The sequence below is a fragment of the Dermochelys coriacea genome, chromosome 5, assembly GCF_009764565.3.
Source record: "Dermochelys coriacea isolate rDerCor1 chromosome 5, rDerCor1.pri.v4, whole genome shotgun sequence".
NCBI classification, from domain to species: Eukaryota; Metazoa; Chordata; order Testudines; family Dermochelyidae; genus Dermochelys; species Dermochelys coriacea.
This window is the reverse complement of record NC_050072.1, coordinates 46029681-46052928: the sequence shown is the minus strand read 5'-3', so window position 1 is coordinate 46052928 and position 23248 is coordinate 46029681. Positions and strand designations below refer to the sequence as shown.

The 23248-nt window shown below is 37.7% G+C and overlaps 1 protein-coding gene across 3 annotated transcripts in view; it reads right to left on the bottom strand.

The window, feature by feature from the left end:
• Nucleotides 1-10693: 10693 nt before the first annotated feature.
• ARSB (arylsulfatase B) overlaps nt 10694-23248 on the bottom strand; it is a 104766-nt gene continuing 92211 nt past the window's right edge. For 2 of the 3 annotated variants that reach the window (XM_038402063.2, XM_043514543.1), the window contains 2 exons: nt 15226-15354; nt 10694-14852 (listed from right to left, as the gene is read on the bottom strand). In XM_038402063.2, coding sequence (XP_038257991.1) covers nt 14587-14852; nt 15226-15354 — 395 coding nt within the window. In that variant the 3' untranslated portion in view covers nt 10694-14586. Of the gene's footprint in view, nt 14853-15224; nt 15355-19087; nt 19229-23248 lie in introns of those variants that run through there. The other variant, XR_006281336.1, reaches the window with a different exon arrangement.

The following is a 23248-nucleotide window of genomic DNA, read 5'->3' as shown; positions in this document are numbered from 1 at the left end:
CATAGCCAGTGAATGCCAAATAAGTGAAAGTCACACCATTTAATCATTACTAAATTTTGCTGAGCAAATTCTATGCAAGCTAAAGTCAGTTATACATCTTTGCTAGGACACTGGTTAGGGCAATGAGAAAATTAGAGTAGTAGGCCTAGAGAAGAACATTCTATGAAGCTGGACTTGCTTCACTGAGATCTCCTGGTTATCCTGTTATGTTTTTAAGTACTTCAGTGTCCATTTTTTAAAATGTGCAAAGGTACAGTGTTACTTAGTGTTTGTGGCCCACACTGATAATCTGTTTTCCATTTGGTTCTTGGAAAGTCAGAGGAAGTTTCAATCTACAGATACATGTAACACTGAGATAGCATTTTTAATTGTGGTTGGCTACTTATTAACCATCGTTACCTTACTCTGAAAAGTCATCCTTGTGAGCATGCATTTGTAACTGTCCCTGAAAGCACTTGCCAATAACAGGATCACCGGAGGACAGACTTCATTTAAATAGCTTTGCCTTATGTCAGCAAGGACTTTTGTAACCAAGAACAGTGCCTGATTCAGTGGATAGTTACTGCAGTCTTGGGATATACCTATGGGTTCCTTAATGGAATTCAGTGCCACCCTTGCCAGAAGATCAAATGAGCTCCATAGGAGAAAAGACAGTATTTCCCCTAATACGTTTTCTTCACTGGTTCCTCTGGACAGGGATGGCTTTAAGTTCCATTAGGTAACCCATAGGAATCCCAGACTGCAGTAACAATGCACTGAATCAGAGCAATGCACCAGCCTAGCCAGAAAGCAAGGAAATGGTACTCAGTTGTCAAAAATATTTTAATACGGCAGCTTCAAGCTACTATATTGTGAAAACTGGAAATGAGGCTATTGCTAATATGCAGCCTCTGGCTTTGGAAGAGTAACCACAGAAAATCAGTCCTATATTTGTGTAGACAGTACACAATGATATAACAGAGGCAGGAGTAACAAAACCTTAAACTACTCCTTAGACACAGTGAAACCTTGTATTATGTGCTCCACTCACTGTGCATGTGCTAGTCTGGATTATTTGCATTTTTGGAGTATGTCAATTGGGATATCTACTAACTTTGATCTTGAGGCTTTTGATTATCTGACTTCATCTTAACATCCAACACAGATTCACAGCCAAATCATGATCCCATTAAAACTACCATGGACTTCAACGGGCCCAAGATTTGGCTCACTTGGTGACATAAATACAACTCCTGCTCCCTTCTGCAATTCAAATTAAAAGAACCATATACATACATCCCAAGTTTTATATAGTCTTCATATTTTTGAAATTTAATCCTTATCCATCTTGTGAGAGTAAGAACAGAAATCCAATGCTGTTTTTATTATTGCACATTTTAAACAAAGAAATAGTTAACATAAATCACATACATTTAATGATTTTTAAAAGGCAAAAACACCCCCACCACCTCCAAAATGTCTGTTGAAATATCAGTGTGCTTAACTCTGATTACGATTATATCTGAAGTAACTACTTGTAATATATACATGCTAATATATTATCTATATAAAGGATGGAGACCCCAAACTCAAAGATAGCTGCTCAAAAGAAAAAGCACAACAGAAGAAAGGAGAAAAATACTGTTATGAGCTGGGTGAAACCTTATTATGTGTTGAGTTAAAACCTCATTAAAACTAACATGTGAACTTACCCTTCTCTTAAGGTAGTTGTAAGAACTTCAGGGGCCGTGCCTAAAACAAGGGCCTAATAGAGTCTGCCCAGAAACGTACGTACGTACATACGTACGTACGTGTGTGTGTGTGTGTGTGTGTGTGTGTGTGTGTGTGTGTGTGTGTGTGTGTGTGTGTGTGTGTGTGTGTGTGTGTGTGTGTGTGTGTGTGTGTGTGTGTGTGTAAACAGACATGAACAGAGAGCAAGAAGAGAGCCAACCAGCAACCTGTATGTACAATGTGACTCTGGAAAAAGCTAGAGAGAGTTTTTGGGTCTGATGTTGACTAACGAGGCTTGGGGCTGTAAGTTAAGAAACTGCTGTCACAGTTTCATGGTTAACTGCACCATTGACCTCCTGTCCTGGTCTTCCTTCCAGATATCCACAGATGCATCTGTGTAACTGCAACCTGCCCCTCACACCAGACTGGGTTATACTGTAGGATGACCCCAACAAGTCCATGCCTATCTGGAACATTTCAGTTTAGTCGTTTGAACTTTTTACACTTCCCAGATCTCACGTGTCACACCTGCTCCTTCGTTCTTGGGTCCTTGTGCATTTGGAGAATAAATAAATAAAACCACAACAAATAAATATCTCAGTACCACCCATTTCTGTTTCCAACGGGAACATCCACCAGGACCCAAAATTTGAGTAGCTGCTTGTGTTGAAAAGGGGCAATAATATTTACATTATATGCTGTTTCTTTCCAGAAATTTGTGGAGTTCCCCACATCACTATTTCAAGGTAGTGACTAATATTCTTATCAGCAAACAAGATACTCTTTGCTATTAGAGCTTTGGGTAAACTCTTGTAGAGGATTGGAAACTCTGCAAATTATGGCTTCTGGAAGATTCTCTGAATCCTTCCTTGGGAGCGTTGGGATTTGCCATGACTCGAAGTTTAGTTTCCTAAATCCACAGAGTTCCTGATAGTTGTAGGGCTCTGCAGTAGAAACCTAGTGCTTCTGCCTACTCTGTCAGCCCTCTTCTCATAAAGAAGCCATGCTACCATTGACTGACACCTCTCCCATCCAGTGCAGTGCAACGCCAGCCATGTAGGAGTCCAGCAGCCAATATCTGGGGTCTGCAGGGAACAATGCCACAGAGAGCAGCTACTACTTTACTCCATACCTCCCCACTTCAACCTGGCCCCACTGAGGACTTTTCATAGGGTTTGGCGAGGAAGGGGAACAGTACTATACAGCCTGTTTTCTCCCCTTCCCCTTCAATACTACATATGGCAGATCCATGAGATCTGGAACCCAGAAATGAAGAAAATCTAATCCTAAAATCTGATCTCCACCTAACCCAGTAAGGTGGGAGGAGCTGCCACCCTCATCTCTGGAACAGCACCCTGCTGTATGAACAGTCATATTAACCAGACGTGACGCAGTCCTTCAATGTTTCTGTTGAGTCTCCAAGACACCCCCCGGCTAGTAATTTATTTGTGAAATTAAACTCCTGTTTATATTATCCCTATAACACCCCACTGGTCACCTTTTTACCTCCTGAACTGTTCACATGCCTATTATTTTTGATACACTACTAAGTTCTTTATTTATTTAAGTCCCTCACCAGGTGCTCAATGGCTAAAGTTGCTTTCACTGTGGGGAAATGTAGACATGTTTGCTTAATCTGAATTGCAATTCAATCCTTTGTATCATTTTAGTTTGTTCTTCCATGAACATTCTGCTATTTGTTCATATGAATATTTGGTAAGAAAACTTTATTTATCCTAATGAGTATAGCTGTGCTGGCAGTGCACATCTCAGGTCATCCAATCAGGCAATAGAAACCATATCACGTGAATTTGGTAAGCAATCACACAGTTCAGTAAGTGGAATCCAAATACACTTGGAGTCCCATATACAAAAAGTTTGTGAACAACTGATAAACCCAAAATGTATTCATAAAAACTAATCATTATACAATTACAAATAAATAACCAATGTTTAAAAGTTATGCTTAGTTCCTAGACAGTCTGAGTAGAGCTAAAGAGAGCTAAATTCCAGTGAATACATATTTGCCAACATACAGTTCAACCAGCTCTATTTGCTAACCATAGACAGAACTCTCTTCCTCTGCTTGTGAGAATGGTGAGAAGCCAATATTGTAAGATTCTGGCTGTCAAGAAACAGGAAATAATTTCTTAATAATTAAAGATTTTTTTCATACTTGGATAAATCCTGTGGTAGGCGGTAAGATTACAAGGAAAATGCACTGTTGTTGTAGCCATATGGGTCCCAGGATATTAGACAGACAAGGTGGGTGAGGTAATATCTTTTATTGGATCAACTTTTGCTGGTGAGAGCTTGTTATGTAAGCTTATCTTTCTCATCAACAGAAGTAGATCCAATAAAAGATATTACCTCACCCACCTTGTCTCAGAAAGAAAACAGCAGACAAGTTGGATGCTGGGTTCCTGATTTTGGACAAATACAGGTAGTCAAGGGAGACAGAGATTCAAAAACATGACAGATGTGAATGGTTGCACAAACCGGTAAAGTTTATGAATCAGTTGTGATCTCGTTTACATAAAAATGCTTTTATAATGAAATGACACAGTACTTCAAAGCTCTAATATAGAACAATCCACATTAAAGAGTTCAGTTAAGACAACCTGGAATATGAGAGGTCACATGGCTGTCACTGAGGGAAGAATTTGATCCAATTTCTTTGTATTACTTGACTTCGCTCTTAGAATGTTTGTATTGATCAAAAATAGGTTGCCTCAATTATCCATGGCTGTATTTCACATTGTTTTTTATAACTATTTCTCTCCAAAGTATTTAGTTTTACCTTAAACAAATAATTCAGGACTTCCTCTTGCCTTTTTCTTTTAGTTTTTTCTGATTATGATTTTTCTAAACGTATACATAATTTGCTTTATGTTAAGGGCATCCTAAAAAACACTAAAGTAAATCAAGACCCCAGAGATACTGAATAACGTATACATAAATGATCTTTAGGCATAAAGGTCAGCAATGAAAGTTACCATAACACTTCCTGAACACAAATAATACATTAAGTCAACTCAGCTGAAGTTGATGATATCATCACATCTGAGCTTTTGAGCCATGCAATTACAGGGGAAGGATTCCCACAGCCCTGCCAGATTCCTCAAGGGAATTAGCACTTGTCTGATTGCAACATACACCAAAGACACTGTTAAAATATCAGTGCATCAATCAAGAGGAATTTGGAGGCTTTGAAGTTTTGGGTTTTTTTTTTTTTTTTTTTTTTAAGAGACAGTGTGGGGAAAAAAGAAGTGATTACATTTATTAATTTAAGTGCAGTAATGCTTGTTTGGTTTGGTGATGCACAGTTTGATGACTTGTGTTTTATTCTCACAAATGATAAGTCATAACAAGTAGGCTTGGAAAAGGCTTTTAAATAAATTTCAGAAGACAACATTGATGATTATTTCAAAGTATTTCAGTTTTACCTGAATTTTTTGCACTAGCAGGAAACTAATCAACAAAACACAAAACAAAAACAAAATCATCTTTCACCTGACCCTGACACCAGTTGGGACGTTGACTGCAGTTTGGAGCCTGGGTGAGGAGGGGATGGAAAATAGTGCTGTCTTTTCTCCCCATGTCACCCGGCTTCATGCTACCGTTAGTGTTCCCTGGTGTCAGGAGTTGCTGAAAAAGCTTAAGGTGTCTGGCTGCTATTATGAATGGGTGTGTAGTACTCTCCAACACCTTTCCCTCCTTGCCTTACTCCACACTATAGCAACTGCTTTGTTGGTAAGCAGACCGAGTTTTCTTAGTTGTGAATTTCTGTCATAAAGCACTCTATGTTCAGCATGACACCCACATACATTTCCTGTGAACATGAAGGCCCAATGCTACAGTTTGCTATGCCAGCCTCATTGAAGTCAACAGGGTTCTATGCCAGTGCTGCAGTACCCCCCTGACAAAGAATTTCAGGCTTTCATTTGCTAGTCAAGATGTATAGTTCTCTCCATTCTCCACCTATTTTTGACAGGAGCTGAACGAATCAAAAGGTGTTATGTACATGTATTTACACATGGACCACTCATGCTGAAAGTATTAGGATTCACTAAATCTCAATCCAATGAATTACACTATGATTACATAGAATATATACATCCAAGGAGGCCAACACACTTAACCCAACCCCCCAAAGGATAAGCATCATTACCATTTTATAGTGAGGCAAAATGAGCTCCAGAAAGGCTGAATTACTTCTCCAGCGTCACTCAGTGAATCAATGGCCGAGTTGCGAATAAAATTAAGGTCTTGACTCAGAATTTAGTTTCTTTGGTTTTTTTAATCTTAAATAAATACACCAATATCCCAAACTCAAAGTCAGGCATCAGAATATAAAATAAACATCCAGAGATTAAATTCAATATGCAGCAGATTTACAGTGTTATGTGGGATGTAGGAGTCCACTTCATTCCCAGTAGCTAGTTTTTTTTAGTGGGTTCGGAGTGCAGTTGTATTTTTTAATTTCTAAAATGGAACTCAAACTTCTAAAAATTGTGCCCCAAAATTATACTCTACCTCACTGGAGCTCCTGCAAGTTTCCCAGAAATCCAGTGATTTCTTCCATCATCTCTCTCTGTTTCACAAGTTAGTCTGCAGTTACTCTCCCTTTCCTTCTTTGCTCCTCTCCAAAGCCATTTCTGGATCAAGCAGGAAATGGCTGCAATTTCTTGTTTTCCCTCTCATGCCTGTAACCTCTGGACACTGGCATCAGAAATGATGAAGAAGAACTCAAAGTACAAAACTCATGAAAAATGTATACAGGTAAGACAAGGAGTGTTACTATTTATCTCACTCTGCATATCTGGCTTTAGTGGAATCCATCGTCAAAGCTGAGGAAATAATGCAGCTCTCTCTCAGCAAGAAATCCCAGAAGGTTCTTGCAGGATTGTGGAGTTTTCGCCGATATTATGTCCTCCCCATTTTCTGGCAGAGCAGATCTTGCTCCTCACATGAATCATCATGATAGCAGATATTATTTTGAGGTATACAGGAGAATCAAGATGTCTATTATTTGCTAGAAACCAGAGCTAGAGAAAAGTGACTTTTACATCCCTCCTGAACGCACAGGGTCAGATCCTTAGCTGGTGTAAATAAGTATCGCTCCGTTGGCTCCAGTGGAACTACACTAGTTCATACCAACTGGCCCATACTGTGATGCTGAAGCATTCCTAAAAGCTTGGAACAATATTGTGAGGCTGTTTTTAGGACTCAAATCTTACGCATCAACTCAGAACAGTGAGGGCACAGCAGCTCTGTGTACTGCAGGAGATGGACATAGACAGGCTATGTTGTGCAGGATGCAGAATCTGGCCCTAGGCACATGCAGCTTTTGAGTTTTCACCTCTCTGCATTGTGTTACAGTAGAACATAAAAAGGACCTAATTGCGTCAATATTTCCAATTGTTACAGCATATAAAAATTCTGCATTGCCTTCAATCTTTTGTTTTACCTCTCCATTGAAGCGTGCATCTTGCAGTTGCATCTATGACAGATTACAAAGCAGTATTCCTACCGCTAGCCAGAGAAAACTGTTTTTTTGTTTAGATTCTAAGGCTGAGTGACAGAACAAGAGTCACCTTTATGTCTCTCCGGAAGTTGATTTCGAGCAATATCATCATATTAAATATGGACAAGATTTAGAGTTATAGAAACCTTACAGATCAGTCTACAAAGGACTATTTATGTCTTTGTCCAAAGAATCTGCAGTCTTGAAAATGTCTTTTACCCTCTAGGGTTTGCAGTTATTGTCATTTGATCCTTATGAAAAACTTCTTTCATTTCCAGATTTTGAAAGAGGGGAAGGGGAATTGGAGATTATGATACTTTCAAGACAGTTATTGTATGAATAAATGCACGTGTCTGATATCTTTATGTAATGGGGGAAGATTATCCAGAGACAGCTCTAGATAACATTAATTTTAAAGGACACAAAGAGAAAGTCAACACTGGAAAAATACAATAAAATAAGAAGAGAATATGTGTAGCACTCAGAGCTAAAATAGAATCAGATCCTCAACTGCTAAAACAAGTTTCTCTTCCTCCTGCATTGACCCTAGAACAATAATATTTAGCACTTTACCTCTTCAGTGAGATTTATAACCACTAAGACACTGGCTGCACTAGAAATATAGCTATGTCAGGAAACTTGGTTCAAAGTAGTTTTTCTTAAACCAATATGATTCCAGTTTATACTGTAGACTGGATCTTAATTTAGTTTTGTAATTACCTAAGCCTTGGCCAGTATACACCATGAACTGGAACCATGGATGGAATCAGATTAGGGGATAACTGTCTTGAACTAGGTTTCCTGACATGGTGGCATTTGTAGCACAGACATGGTTTCATGCTTGTGTTTGTCACAATATCCTTGTTAAGCAATTACCATTTTCTTTATTTTATAAAGACATAGATTTTACTTACTTAACTAGTGCCAGAACCAGACTTAGAATTCACAAAAATAAAAGGAGTACTTGAGGCACCCTCACTTCATCGGATGCATCCGATGAAGTGAGCTGTAGCTCACGAAAGCTTATGCTCAAATAAATTTGTTAGTCTCTAAGGTGCCACAAGTACTCCTTTTATTTTTGCGAATACAGACTAACACGGCTGCTACTCTGAAACTTAGAATTCAGTAGCTCTTGATTTCAAGTTGTCTGCTCCATCCATTAAAACTCCACTACCACCCTAGCATATTTATTGTTTTGAGAATAGAGTCACATACTAAAGCTACCTCAGGTCTGGCTATCATTTAGAACAAAACCTAAGGTACTGAATCCATCATTTATCCTGAATACATTTTCTTTTCTTCTTATGCACATTAGCAGTGCATTTATCTGAAGCATAATGAGGATAAAATATAAATAAAACAAACTTTACCTTTATAAATAATAAAGTTTGTTTGGCTGTAGTGTTATATGTTAAATCCCATTAATTAAAAAGATGGATGGTGGCTGCCATTTAAAAAAAAAATCTGCTTTTGCTCACAGTTACAATATGTTTTAATGGTATCTAGTGTGGTTCTCTCGGACATGAAACGAATGATTGCTATACAAGTTATTATAAAAGGGTCTCAGTTTAATCAGCATCATCACTGCTAAAGGAGACAAAATGGATGTGTATATGGATTAATGTGTGGCTAATGCACATGGTAATCATTTGGAGTTAGAGATATTCTCAAAATATGAAATTTGAAACACGTTCTGAACTTTCACAAAATAGCGAGTAGGGGTGTTTGGATTTTGGGTTGGGTTCATCTCTTCTTTATATGCCTCAAGACATGTCTTCATGAATATTTATGGATTATTAAATATACTTTCTTCCTAACAGGGTATTCAATCACTGTTGCTCTTTAAATAAAAACAGTGACCCTACTAGGTCATTTCCAAGATGAGGACTGGTGCAATTTATTGCAGCTTTGTTTATCATTATAAATATAATAAATATTTGGAAGGAAAAGCTTCCCTGTCATAAGAAAATGTAAACTCTAAAAAATTCTTCATAAACAGCATCAAAAGCACAGTAAGAGATCAATGCCCCATGTGTTTTAGACAGAGGAAATGTAGAAAAGACCTCTTATTTAATGAGAAATTTCCGAGACACTGTACACCTGAGTTGCCACAAAGAGACACAATCTTTCAACCATTCAATCCTTTAAATGTTCCTTCAGGGGGCACTTGTTTCTACTGCAAATATAAATGAAAAAATACAATTGTCCATATCTTACCATTCAGTTTCCTCCAATTTCATTCAAAGAAAATCCAGTTGGGATGTTTTTAATTAAACTTGGACATTATATAAACTTTAGTATTTTACTCAGCCAAAGATTGCGTCTTTTCAACTGGCTTATATGTTCCAAGCAATTATTTCCCTCTCCCTCAGCTCCTCCGTTACCCTGATTCCCCCCAAGCCTTTGTACTGCTTCTGAGGGGTGCAGGAAGTACATATATGTATTGTAGCTTAAATGAATTATTTCTCAAAGGTCTGTATTAATATGCCTAGTAAGGAATCTATTGGTCAAAAAACATTTCCTGAATCTTTTTTTGTTGTCTGTATTGTTACAGACATACTTGCTGACAGGCATTTTGAAATAAATTACCAAAATAATTGAAACTGGCATAATTATATTGCTATTTTGACAAATAAAATATGCAGAATTTTAAAATATCGTCAACAGAATTTTTAATTTTTCGGCACAGAATTCCCCCAGTAGTAAGAGGTGTATACTGTACTAGAAGTGGATGCTGCACTTTTAGAAGGACCATCATTTCGATGAGACATTAATTCAGTACTCTAATGCTCATTTTCAAGTGGCATTCCAGAAAGAAGTTAAACTCCCATGATACTTTTTGGTTTCCTAGCCAAAGTTCCTTCACTCATTAAAACAGGATCTATGCCCAAGATTGTATGTGAGGTACCACTACACCTGCTTAGTTTGTTTTCACAGTCACTGAACTCTAACTCATTGCTTTACACTTCACACTTCACAAAATCTTGAGAATGAAAATCACTATAACAAAAAGCAATTCTGTATTTTTACCACTGTCCGGGATGCCAGAATTTTTCAGCAGAGAACTGTGGCTTTGCTGCAGTAGCTTGTTACGGATTTGAAGACAGGGCCATACGAGCACTGTGTTCCCTAGAACCAAATCCAGTGATTCTTTTTGATTGCACTGCTTCTAAGTATAGCTCTGCAGACAAAATATAGCAGCTTTTGTTGCCATTGAGTTCAGCCAAAAGAAAAGGGACCAGCAATTGGGAGTTGGTTTGTTGATTGCAGCAGATGTTCAGTTTTTAGAACACTGGCAGCAAGCAAGACCAGCACAATGAAAACAATGCATCATCTTGTTGGCTTCAGCTAACCACAGTATGTAATTATCAAAGAAGCTGTTACTGTACTAGTCTATGACTGGATAACTGAATCATTTTGATTATCCTGTGCCAAAAGCCTTTTTGCTGTGCTCTGTAGCAGTGCTAATCTGTCTGAATGATCTCAGATATGCATTGTGTAGCAGTGCAAGATTACATCTAGAAGCCTCAGACAGGGGGATGCAATGTATTTTGGGGGCCCAATTTCCTCTCTAAACTATATAAGCAATATCTCCAAATATAACTTTGAAAATATGACATCCAAATCTGCATCTCTTATTATAAATTCCATTGAATGTTTGCAGCATTCCATGTGAACTGTTTGCAGTAAGTTGGTAGAGCAGAGGTTTTGATACATACAGTCAGTTTGAAAACTGTTTAAAAAAACTGACTGATCAGCACTTCCCAAACTATGCCACATCTTAAACTTGCTTTTTCTTCCCGTAAAACTTTCAGTTCACAAGGCAGTAAGTTTCCATTACAGACTATATCTCATTTGAAGATAGATATCCACACAATCCTACAAAGTTTCTCTGTGTGCCATGTAGTGTCATTTTAATTTAGCCCTTTTTTGTTGTTGTTGTTTTGCCTTAGGAGCCCAGCTCCTTCCAAGTCTCTCTGGTCTGTGAGAAGGGTGCTGTTTATATACACGCACGCTTATTTCCCAGGTGGCCTTGCCAGTATCCAGGACTACCAACATGGCATGACTGCATAAATGGCCTACATATCCTACTCTGCAGCTCTCCCAGATTCCATCCCTGAGATCACTTCCTCCCCTTCAGTGATAATGCCCCCCCGCCCTGGGAAGAGTACCCTGCAGGTACTTAAAAACAAGCCTGGAATGGAGTTGCACTGGTGCAAAAGGATTCTCTTCATAAAGTCAAAGGCTGGTAGGTTCCCCAATAAAGAACAGAGTGGGAGGGTTTTATGGAGAGTAACAAGTGGGAGCATCCACGGTAGCATGATTTCTATGGATCTGTACTACCAAGGAGCAAGATAGGGAGCAGAGAATCCCAGGGGTAGAATTGAGGCAACATGGATTGCTAGTGGATGTCCAAATCTATGCAGCTCTTGATGGCTAAAATCCTAGCTTTTTTTGCGATGAGATTTTGAGAAGTAAGTAGAAGGCTTCCTTCCAGCCTTGTTTAAAGAATTCCTAGAAAAGTCCATTTAAAAAAAAAATATCAGAGTTTCCTCTACTCTAAGCAGATTGTTCCCAGAGGAGCCTGGGACCATAGACTCAAGAATAGGATCCAGATCTCCCAAGTTCTTTTCCTTGTCCTGGGCCTTGCCCATTCTTCATCTTATATCTTTTTAAGTAAGTAATAATGCACAATCGTGGGTAGCCAGCATAACACAACATTTCCTGAAGTGCAATTGCTTTTCTAAAATGTTATAATTATTTTTAATGTGTCAAAAAAGCACCTTTCAATTTTGAAACATTTATAGAGTTTTGTTGGATCAAGCAAGGATTGGAAGGCTTGGAAGGCGATGAAATGAAGTTTTCTTCTGAAAGCTCATGATGCTTGTATTTTTGATTGTTACTCAAGAAACCACAACACGTAGAAAGAAAACTGCCCTTTGAGAAATGAAACAGCTCAATGGAGAGTTTAAAATTCTTTTCCTTTGCTGCTGACAGCTTGAATATGAAAGCCAGTTTCTTCCCCCCCAAGTCAGGTCAACTTGAAGGCTTTAAGAGGAATCAACCTAAAGAAAAAAATATAGTGTAGGATATTTTTATCTGAAATAATAGCTAAGTAAATGATGAATTTTAAGATTTTAAAATATAATAGAAGTCTTAGATTGGAAACAGTGAGGACAATAGCGGAAGGCTGAGTGACTGACAGTTGCTTACCTCCTTCTTCCTGGTAGTCATATCAGCATGATGTAACAGTGTAGATTGTGGGATAGGGAGAGAAGGAGAACAAACATGCAACAATTATATTTAATTCTGCAACTGAAGCTATACATTCTTTAATTCTTTTAAACTAGGGGCTAGATAGCATAACTGATAAGAAAGTTCAAACAAGTCAGTTTCCCCCCACCATTAATTCATCATCTATTTTCATGGTATCATGAGTGTGAACGGCAGCCCTGCAGTCAGCTCAAAAGCTGTCAGGATACATATCAAAAGTGGCTGTTGTCTGAGAGCTGAAAGTAGTGGGTTTTTTTAGTCTTACACAATTTTTGTAATCAGAGTCCTAAGGATATCTTTGGGGGAAAAAAAACCTTAAAAGTGATAATAATGAAAATATCTTAGATTCTTTCCCTTGTGTTCTGTTAATGAGGTGTTATGATCTCCAGAAGGATAAACCGACCAACAAGCCCTGACTGAAATGTAGAAATAAGAGCCAAATACGTGGAACCTTTGCTAGCTGGGGAGGGATAGCTCAATGGTTTGAGCATTGGCCTGCTTAACCCAGGGTTGTGATTTCAATTCTTGAGGGGGCCATTTAGGGATCTGCAGCAAAAATTGGGGATTGGCCCTGCTTTGAGCAGGGGGTTGGACTAGATGACCTACTGAGGTCCCTTCCAACTCCGATATTCTATGAACATAGAGGCTTCCTTTAATAAGAAGTATTTTATTTCTTTCCCCAGATGTATAATTAATGTATTATAACAAATGGAAATAATATCTCTAAGAACTAGAGAGACAAGGTGGTGAGGTAATGTCTTTTATTAGACCAACTGCTGTTGATGAAAGAGACAAGCTTTCAACCTTACACTGAACTTGAAAGCTTGTCTCTTTCACTAACAGAAGTTGGTCTAATAAAATATATTGCCTCACCCACCTGTCTCTCTAATATCCTGGGACCAACACAGCTACAACTCCTCTAAAAATAAAATATATGGGGTACAGCAATACTTCTCCTCTCCTCTCTTAATCAATTCTTTTAGACACTCACACTTCTAAAAAAACATCATTAATCTCAACAAAAAAATCCTTAGAACCTAAAAATCAAAGCTCTAATTTTAATGGAAAAGTTAAAAGTGGTCTCTAAAAAAACAGTTTGAAACATTACATCAGTACAAAACAGATAACTGTCAATGCCCTTAAAGAAGGGGTATGTAATAGAAAAGGTTTTCCAGAGATATTAGCAGAAGCTGGAAGCTTTGTGAAGCTGATGCAATAGCCACCAGATAGATGAAGCCGTACTGCCATCACTTGCAACCTCCACATTGTGCTTTAGCTGGCAAAGAAAAGTGCTTGAATCTCCTGCACAAGAATTAAAAACTGCACCGCGAAGCTCAAGAAAGAAGAAATGAATTGAAAAAGGCAATGCAAAATGAAGGGATGGCTGAAAGCTATTAGATGAAGGCAGTCTCTGCTATGATAACAAAGGCATAAAAGCCCTAAAGAGTTGGTACTCACAGCCGAGGTGGGCATAAAATCAAACCAATGCTCTAACCATATGTCAACAGTGGACAAGTGTATAGCTAGATCTTTTTATGCCCAGTGGGAGGAGGCTTTTACACAGAGATTTCTGAATGCATCCATTACTGGACAGATTTGTATGGCAAAGCTAAGAAAATGTAATGACAGCTGAACTCAGAAACTGGCTTCTCTCTCTCTCTTTTTTTTTTTAAACCTGTGTGTTAGCCTCCTATAAGATTTGGCCACTGGCAAGCATGAAATCAAACATGTGACTTTAAATATGAAAGAACTGGATAGCCTTGCCTCTATGACTCATTAGAACTTTCCAAGTGAAGTAATATTTCCCAGCTGGCCAGCAGCTTTGACCCTCCATTTTAGAGACATATAACTGACAAAGAACATCAAAATGAGAGATTTATGATTTTAACTGTGTTTCTAGTACAATCAGGGGGTGAAATTAGATCCCCAATACTGCTTAAGAAGCAGATTTGAATAACCCAAGGGATGAAATCATAGTTAAAAGGGTAAAAGAAATGAGGTCAAAATATGTGACTAGAACCCTGAGTCCGCAATTTCCATCACAGTTGTATTTTTCAGGTTGCAAATGTAGTATTCTACATCCAAGGCCCCCAGGCTCCAGTTGCTGCTGGGTCACAACGGGGGTCATCATCAGGGTAGAACACAGGCACAGAGTGTTTATAGTAGTACTGCAGCCGGGAGAGCAGTTTTTTCACAACGCCAGGATATTTTTCAGACAAGTCGTTTCTCTCCTCAGCATCTTTAACAACATCAAAAAGCCAAAGTTTCTTTGTTGGTGGGTCAGATGATAGAATCTTTGACTCACTGAACAAAGTTGGTGGTGGGAACCAATGGCTGCAGCCTACAGAAATAGGAGCAGATAAGGGATTAGATCTCAGACACCCAGGGAACGAGTAGCCTTATACTGGGGATTTGGTGTTTAATATGACTTGTTTAATTTCAAAGAAATTCAACTGAAGTTGCCTCCAGGAATCTGGTTTTCTCACTGCAATATGAGCACAAACACAGATTCAAAAACCATGACTTCAGGAAATACATTGTAAATATTTGCCTACTTTTAAACAAGGCTCCGCCCTCCTAGTTTTTACATAGTAAATCATGAAAGTTGAGAAAGAGAGTAAATTATGGAAATGCAAAGTTTATTACATATGAAATGGGATGAACTGGCAGTGGAGGTAAATCTCTAGGGGGAAAAAAAAAAATCATTTCATTACCTGGATACCCAGTTAGTAGTTTCCACTTTCCATGTCGAATTGCAGCATGTATGGATATATTGAAGATTGAATCGTCCCATAGAAAAGAATTATCCTGTGGTGAAGATGTCCTGTTGTCAATACCAGGACCTTAATGGAACAATAAGATAGATTTAGACATATTTTATAGTTATAAAGATTTTTTTAAGGATTTTGTTAGGAAACAAACCAATATAATGGAATATTGGAATACAAACACGTATTCTGCAAGACACTTATTCCACATAAGTGTAAGTGGCTATGCTACAATATAGAACTGACAAACGAAAAAAAAACAGGTTCAAAGTTAAGTTTACCATTTCTAACATTCGTGATATTTATTTATACACCTGTTCTAACATAACTGTCTAATATTTTAAAACTCAGATCTTCAACCATACAAAAGATTTGCATGCCCACATAAATTGTTTGTGCAAACAACATATTTATATGTACACACAGGTCGCTGCATGTGCAAATACCAGTTTGCATGCAAATACAGTATTTGCATATGCAATGGCCTGTTCATGTGCATTTTTAGAGCTGAAAACCTACATTTTAAAAATTGATGCTATGTATCAGCCTGTGTTTGTTTTCCACCATCTACCGTTACAAGGAAATTCTTGTGATAAGATCAGAAACAATGACACGAAGAGATGTCAAGATAACCCAGTTTGATGCTGTGGCATCTTGCAGGAGGTAGTTTTATTATAACATTTGAGTTGGAAACTATCAAATCAGGGAGCCACAGGGACTGGTGTGGTTGGTTTTTGCATCTACAGCTCAAAACAGAATCAGTGGGATCTGAGTTACAGCTGGTATAACTGTTATGTCAGACTGGATGCTGAGAGTAATACTGGAGATTAAGCAGAGAACAAATCCTGTAAATCACATGAGGCAATATAAAATGCATTTTATTTAAAAAAAATGATATATGCACTCTTACTTGATTTTATATTTATCAATAGATCCACAGATATACAGATATAAAATCAATTAATAGCACATATATCTTTTGTAAAATAAACTTTTTGCTCAAACACAAAGTTCCATTAAATGATGTATTATTTTTCACTGCAAGTTATGGTAAGTGTATTTCTAAAGAACACAAAAGAATTTTAGTTTAGTTCAGGATTTCATTAGTAATTTTGTTTCGCTAGTCAAGTTCAAATGAGCTTTCAATTAGTGCAACTTTTTGGCTCTTTTAGCAAACACATCTACAAAGTATGAACTTGAATACAACTTGTTTGAAATATTTTGAACAATTTATACACACACACACACACAGAATTCTGTCAGTCATAATCTACCTACTGTAATACTCTTATCTTGTGCCAAGAACTTTATTGTCTGTTGCTCAGTCAGGTATGTTGTTTCACAAATAGTACAGGTCAACTCTCTTCAAAAATAGCAGCCACAGAAAGATCTGTATTCATACAAGAACAGCATATGCTATGTGACAGATCTGTCTATGGTATATTTATCAGATGTTAAGCACTACAGAATCTAAGCACCAGATGCAATATTAAGATAAGCATAAATATTACTGATATGGATGGTCTCTACCCCTGCCATCCTATAGTTTGTCCCCTTAGACTAATGCAGGAAGAAATATCCAAGTGTTTCTTTTTCCTTCTCTCCCACTCCACTGTATTCTCTGCCACCTCCAAAATAAAATTCTTCAGCTTCTGTTATTGCAGGTGAGCTTCTGCCAACCGCCCCCCCCACACACTTAGAAACAAACAAAAAAATAAATCAAATTCTGCCAAGCCTAGACATTTACTCTTGTATCATCATTGCTAGTCATGTTCAAGTGGTGGAGGACTGTTTGTATACAAGATGGACTGGAATGTGATGGGCTTTGCCTAACAAATGTAGCATGTAGGAGTTACAATAATTCAGTCTCGAGAGAGTGAAATACTACAGCTCACCTTCTCCATACAAAATGCTCCCTCTACCATCAATTATCTTAACTGCAAATAGGAACCTCTCTTTCTCTACAGCCCACCAACTGAGCATTCCCCAACAGCACTATTTCCTCTCAAATGCCTGTTTTTTGACAATATAGCATTTTCACTGTTATAAGAAACAAGTGAAGTTTCATTCAAAAGTTGCTGTTTTAATATTTACTGCTACATCAAATATATTGGTATCAAATGTCATAACATATTTGGTGTAGATATTTGATGGGTAACCAAAGAAAGCATTTAAATAGCGTATCTCTATAGGAAAGATAGGCACTTTTGAAAATTTTATCCCTAACTGAACTGATTTAGGAGCCTAAATCCTATTTTCAAAACCGATTTAGGAATTTAGGAGCTTGGTGGGATTTAGGTTCCCAAGTGCCTATGTCAGTTCTGTAAATGGGACACAGATTTCTAAACCACTTATGCACTTCTGAAAATTTATCCTAGATCTTTTTTCTACTACTGTGCATAGTCTCTGTATTAGATGCACTTTACACTGTTGGGCCTAAAGTTTCCAAACCAAAAAAATTGTTTATCTACATGTTTATGTGCACAAGTGAATTTGCAGAAAGACTTTTGGGTATATTGGTCTTAATGTGTGGGGAAATTGCAGCTGTAAATCCTTGCACAGAAGAGAAGAATACTGAATAGCTCAATATTAAAATTTTGGTTTTACTGTATCTTTAAAAGTTACATATACAGCATCATCATAACTTTAAAATTAATCTCAAAAGACAATCCCATTTCCTGTACAAGTGGTTTCTCCGAAGAGATCAGAGCCAAAACTCACACAAAGCATGTGGTAGTATTGCTAACATAAAAAGAACTTTAAAAGTTAAGGGTAAGAGGAGGATAGAGTAAACCGACACATGAACATTGGCAATGGCTATCCACACAGATAACAACAAACTATATCAGTGTAATCTAAGAAACAAATCAGGTATTCATTCAAGGCTTGATTCTCATTTACAGCAATATAAATCCAGAATACCTCCATTAAAGACAGTGGAGTTACTATAGATGAATACCAATGTAACTGACTCCTAGATTATATTTTAATTATATTTGTACAATTTTACATTAAAAACCAGGACTATCAACTAATAATTAATATTTGTCATTATAAGAACATAGGATTTGCCAGACAGAAGAAGCACTTGGGTATATCCAGTCAAGCATCCTGCTTCTAGAAAGGACTAATATCTGATGCTTCAAAGGACAGTGAAAACATTCCAAAACCTCCTTACTTTACCTTCTTACCCTCTCTCCTACTTGCTCACTCTGTTATCTTCTTTCACTTGATTTTGCATCATCTGTCATGCCATCCCTTATGCTTGGGGAAAAAAAAAAAAAACCTTTCCACATCCCCTTCCTCCTTCAAAGCCCCACTTCAAATCCCTTGCACTGTCCCATGGGTGCTCTTGTCCCATGCCTTGTTCAGGTTAGATTGGTAGCTCTTCCAGACAGAGAACTAATCTTTCTATGTACTTCTGTACATTTACAGCACTTTGGGTTACCCAGTACATCTAACCAAGTGTGCAGTGCTTTTATCGAAATGGGGAATAGGGAGAATGCTGATCACTACAGAGGTCAGGAAGGAATCATACACATGACAGGTAAATTGTGTTCTTTTAGCATGTACAGTTATAGTTATTGATCAGACTTATCCAACTCTTAGTATCTTTTCATGGTATTTTACTGTGGCTTCTGATGTCCAGAAATTCCACACACATCATATATGTGCTCCATAAAGTATAATTTCCTTTAATTATTCTAAATTTCTGACCATTTAAAATAACTGAGTGACCTCTTGGTTCTTCTGATATTGTTTAGTGGATGTAGAGAGGAAGGGACTGATCCAGTTATAAAGGGACTACCTTTTATATCTTTAAATATCTCAGTCAAGTCCCCTCTAATGTTTCTTTCCAGGCTCAATTATTCTGGTTTGTGTCACCTCTTTTTCTCTGTCTCTCATCGTGCCTGTAGAAGTCTTCATTTCCAATTCCAATTCTCTGGACCTTTTCAACGTGAAATTGGAGTGTAAGAAAAAGTATGTCAGACACAAATTGAATCAGAAATGGTGAAGAAAAGCACTACACATGGTATTTATTATCCAGGCTGGAAATTTCAAATCTCTCCTCATTTACTGTTTATATTCCTTATGACTTGTTTCAAATTGATTCAATCTTTAGACTTTCAATTGGCAAACAAAAGAACTCAGACAAATATGCTGTGACAATTTACATAAAAAATTTCAGAATAGTCAATGCCCATTCTGAGTGGATTTACAGGACAGAGAAGAGAGATAATCTGAACTTCAACTCTTTTGAACCAACGTGCAAATTCCTTGTCATCCAGTCCAATATATACATTTGTAGACAGAGATTCATTAAAGGGTGATAAAAATAATTATAGAGAATATTAATTAGAACTTTGTTCTCTAATCTTCAGTCATAAAAAGATTAGCCAGCAGATAAAAGTGAAAGATTTCATTTTTTAAAAATGTACTATGGATACAGTCTCTCACATACTAGTATGTATACAGGACACTTAAAAGAGACGTAGTGAATGTATATGACTCATTATCCCCTCCCACCCCTTTTCTCCCCCTAAACATAAGGCCAGCTCAAGTAATTGGTAGAATCTTAAAGAGCTGAGATATAAATACCAAGTACAGCTATGAAAGAAAAGGAAAACTAACCGAAAATATTATCCTTCAGTCTGTGATTAAGATGAGGAGAATGAACCATTCTGAGAGGAGAGTTTTTTTAAATGGCAAGACATCAAAGACTACAGTTTTCTCTAACATGGCATTTTGTGAAATCCCAACCACATAAGTTAGAGGGTCCAAAAAAACATTGCTTGAGGCACACTGTATTCCTATGCAGTGTGGGCTCATATTCCAGTGTGTAAGGAATAAATCTGGGAGTTTTGAGAATAGTTTTGGAGTAGGAGGAAATAATGTTAATTTAATACTTAGTTTGGAAAGGGAGCCCTGTCCTAAGAGTTAATCCAAAATGGCTGTCAGATGAGCCACAGGCCACTGTGTTCAAACAACAAACTTCTGTATTTGTAATGAGCTAGATACAACTGGTGTCCAATGTGGAAAGCAGAAGCAGACTAAGCTTATACCTCCATTTCCTTATCTATGAAGTAGGGATGGTAACACTTATCCATTTTTGGAATGTGCACTGGATTTATTCAGAGAAAAGGTGCAAACCTTTACCATTTTCCACAGTTTGTAGTAATATAATATTCCCATACAATATGACCACAGACAACTATATGACAGGGAAAAATATAATCATAAAAGGCTATAAGCTTCATCACAAACCAGCTGATGGAAGAGAGAATAAAGCAATTATTTTAGATCTGTTTCTGTTCTAGCATAACCTCAGAATAGATCCTGTCATAGTTTAAAAAGCTGAAGAGTGCATATTATGAAAAACCACTGAAATCCAGGATGAGAGGGGATTCCAAATTGACTGTCAGTCTTTCCAATAAAAACACATCTAAGACATATACTAGACAGGTGCTATTGTTCGAGGCCAGTTACATAAAGTACATTTAATGAATTCCAGCAAGTGCTAGAGATGCCATCATCGTCTTCCCTTTTCCCCCCATCTCTCTCTCCTTCCCTTCCCTCCCTCGGGATAGTCTGCCACGTACATCATGCTCAGGGATTCCCTTAGTAACTACAGGTCATGTCTGCATATTAAGACTCCTGGACTAATAGAGAAAATTACATCAGCTCGTTGAAATTTTTTGCCAGGTTTTCTGGTTACAGTGATCCTCTCTCCCCCGTTTACTCTTTTTTCAATATCTTCACCTATTTCCAAGTAATTCACAACAAGATCCAAACAGGAGATCAAAATCTTTCCCCAGTACAGTATAAACCACTTAAAGTGGACTAATGATAGAAGGGTGAGATAAGAGGTATGCGTGCCACAGCCCCCTCCTTGCTTGGGCAAATAGATCAACAAAGCATTACTATAGAGCTATTTAGGGTCAGCCCTGCTTTGAGGAAGATGAGGAGCCCTAGTGAGAGATCGCAGGGTCCAGGGTGTGTGGACCTCCACCACCTTTGGCTAGGATGCACTGTACACTCCCCCAACACAGATTCAGATCCTTAGCCAGTAGAGAGTGAGATAAAGAAATAGTTGTCATTGAAAAGTGATTTACATAACCTTCATGCTCTTTCTGATCAGGAGATAATAAGTAGTTCATAAAAACCACAGAGGAGATCCATTAAAACAAAAGTCAGAGACTGGCAAACCAAAAAACACTTACGTATGAAATCAGAAGGGAGTGGGAGTATCTACTAGTATTTCCAATAGTGGGTGTTAGAGTTATCACACCATTGTAATTGCCCAAGAAATCCCAATTGTATTCAGCAGCTTCACAGGTTCTCATAAAAATGGTAACAGGATCATTCTCCTGTTGCTTCCATTAAAATAGATCCAGGGTTTTGCACATCACAGCTGCTGTTCTCATTTAAATCATTTTACTGTCTTCTCAGGGTTTGAAACACCTACTCATATGGCATTATTAAATGAAAGAGTTGCTCCCCAATGGTGCAAAATCAGAGGTAATACTTTTCCATTCACAGGCTCTGCAGACTACTGTGAATCTACCGGAGTCTATTTTTTGCACTACAATATCAGAAGTGGTGGGTGGAGAAGGAGGACAGAACATCTTAAATATTATGGAATTAATACTATCTTGACAAAAATTAAGTAGAAAAACAGTTTAGGTGGTAAAGATGGCCTTTTACCTCTACAAACCACCCTGCCTAGTTACCACATATACCATACTTTTGCCAGAAGCTAGGAATGAGTAACAGGGGATGGATCATTTGATGATTTCCTATCCTGTTCATTCACTCTGGGGCACCTGGCCTTAGCCACTGTCTGAAGACCCAGTGTGGTCGTTCCTGTGTTCTTACTTCTGGAATGTTTGGCAAATCCAGTACCGTCTGATTAATGTCTAAATCTTGAACAGTAGGAAAAATGCAGCTCAGGATTTACGGCTTGATCCAAAACCCACTGAAGTCCGTGGAAATCTTTCTATGGACTTCAGTGAGCTCTGGATCAGGCTGTTGAGGCATCAGCAGTAATGCACAGGGAGCCTACACCATATCAGCTATGAATCACTTGATCATCAGATATAAAAGGAAATAATTAAATATCTAAAAGCATATAAAATGTTGTAGATAGAGCAGCTATGTATTCATATGCTTTACAACATTAAATAAAAAAAACTCAAAGAAATTACATAAAGACAGACATTTTTGCACACAACACACAGGTAACTGCATCCTAATTCCCTATTGATATACATAGCTGTCCAGTCTGCATCAACAAATTGGAAGGTTGATTACTGAAATTATGAAAATTTGGTCATTAGCTTCCAGTTAAAAATGGACAAACAAATGAAATTTAGTTTGCTTTTGACTCATGCAATCATGTACAGACATTATAGTCCATATAGGTCTCTATTTAGGATTTATAAAATTGCATCTATTACATTCATTTCTGGGAGCACGTTATGAGCAAAAAAATTAATGAGCATTAACTAAAAAGATTCTCAACCCCTGGAAATTAAAAACAAAATTAAACACCAATACATCCTGTCCTGAGTCTGATAGGCAAAAGCCTAAGAAGACAGCTGAGTTGCACACCATTCCCTGAAAGCTAACAGATGTGGAGTCCCTTGAATCAATAGGGAAAACAAATTTGAGTAATTTTTTCCTGCACTGCACCAACCTCAGAAGCTGAAATCTAAAAACTGTTTGTTCAAAAACACCAGCTGTTCTCCTCTGCAGTAATGCGCAACCAGGAGAAAGAGGGGCAGTCTCTCAGATAGCAGGAACCCAAACCGCATGATATTTTACAGAGCCATAATCAACACTTGAACTGTATCCAGCAGCAAATAGGAAGCTAATGCAATCTATGGTGCACAGATGTAACATGATCCCTATAGTTAGACCCATATGAGCCACTATATTCTGAAGCCAGTATAGCGTGTATATGTTCAAA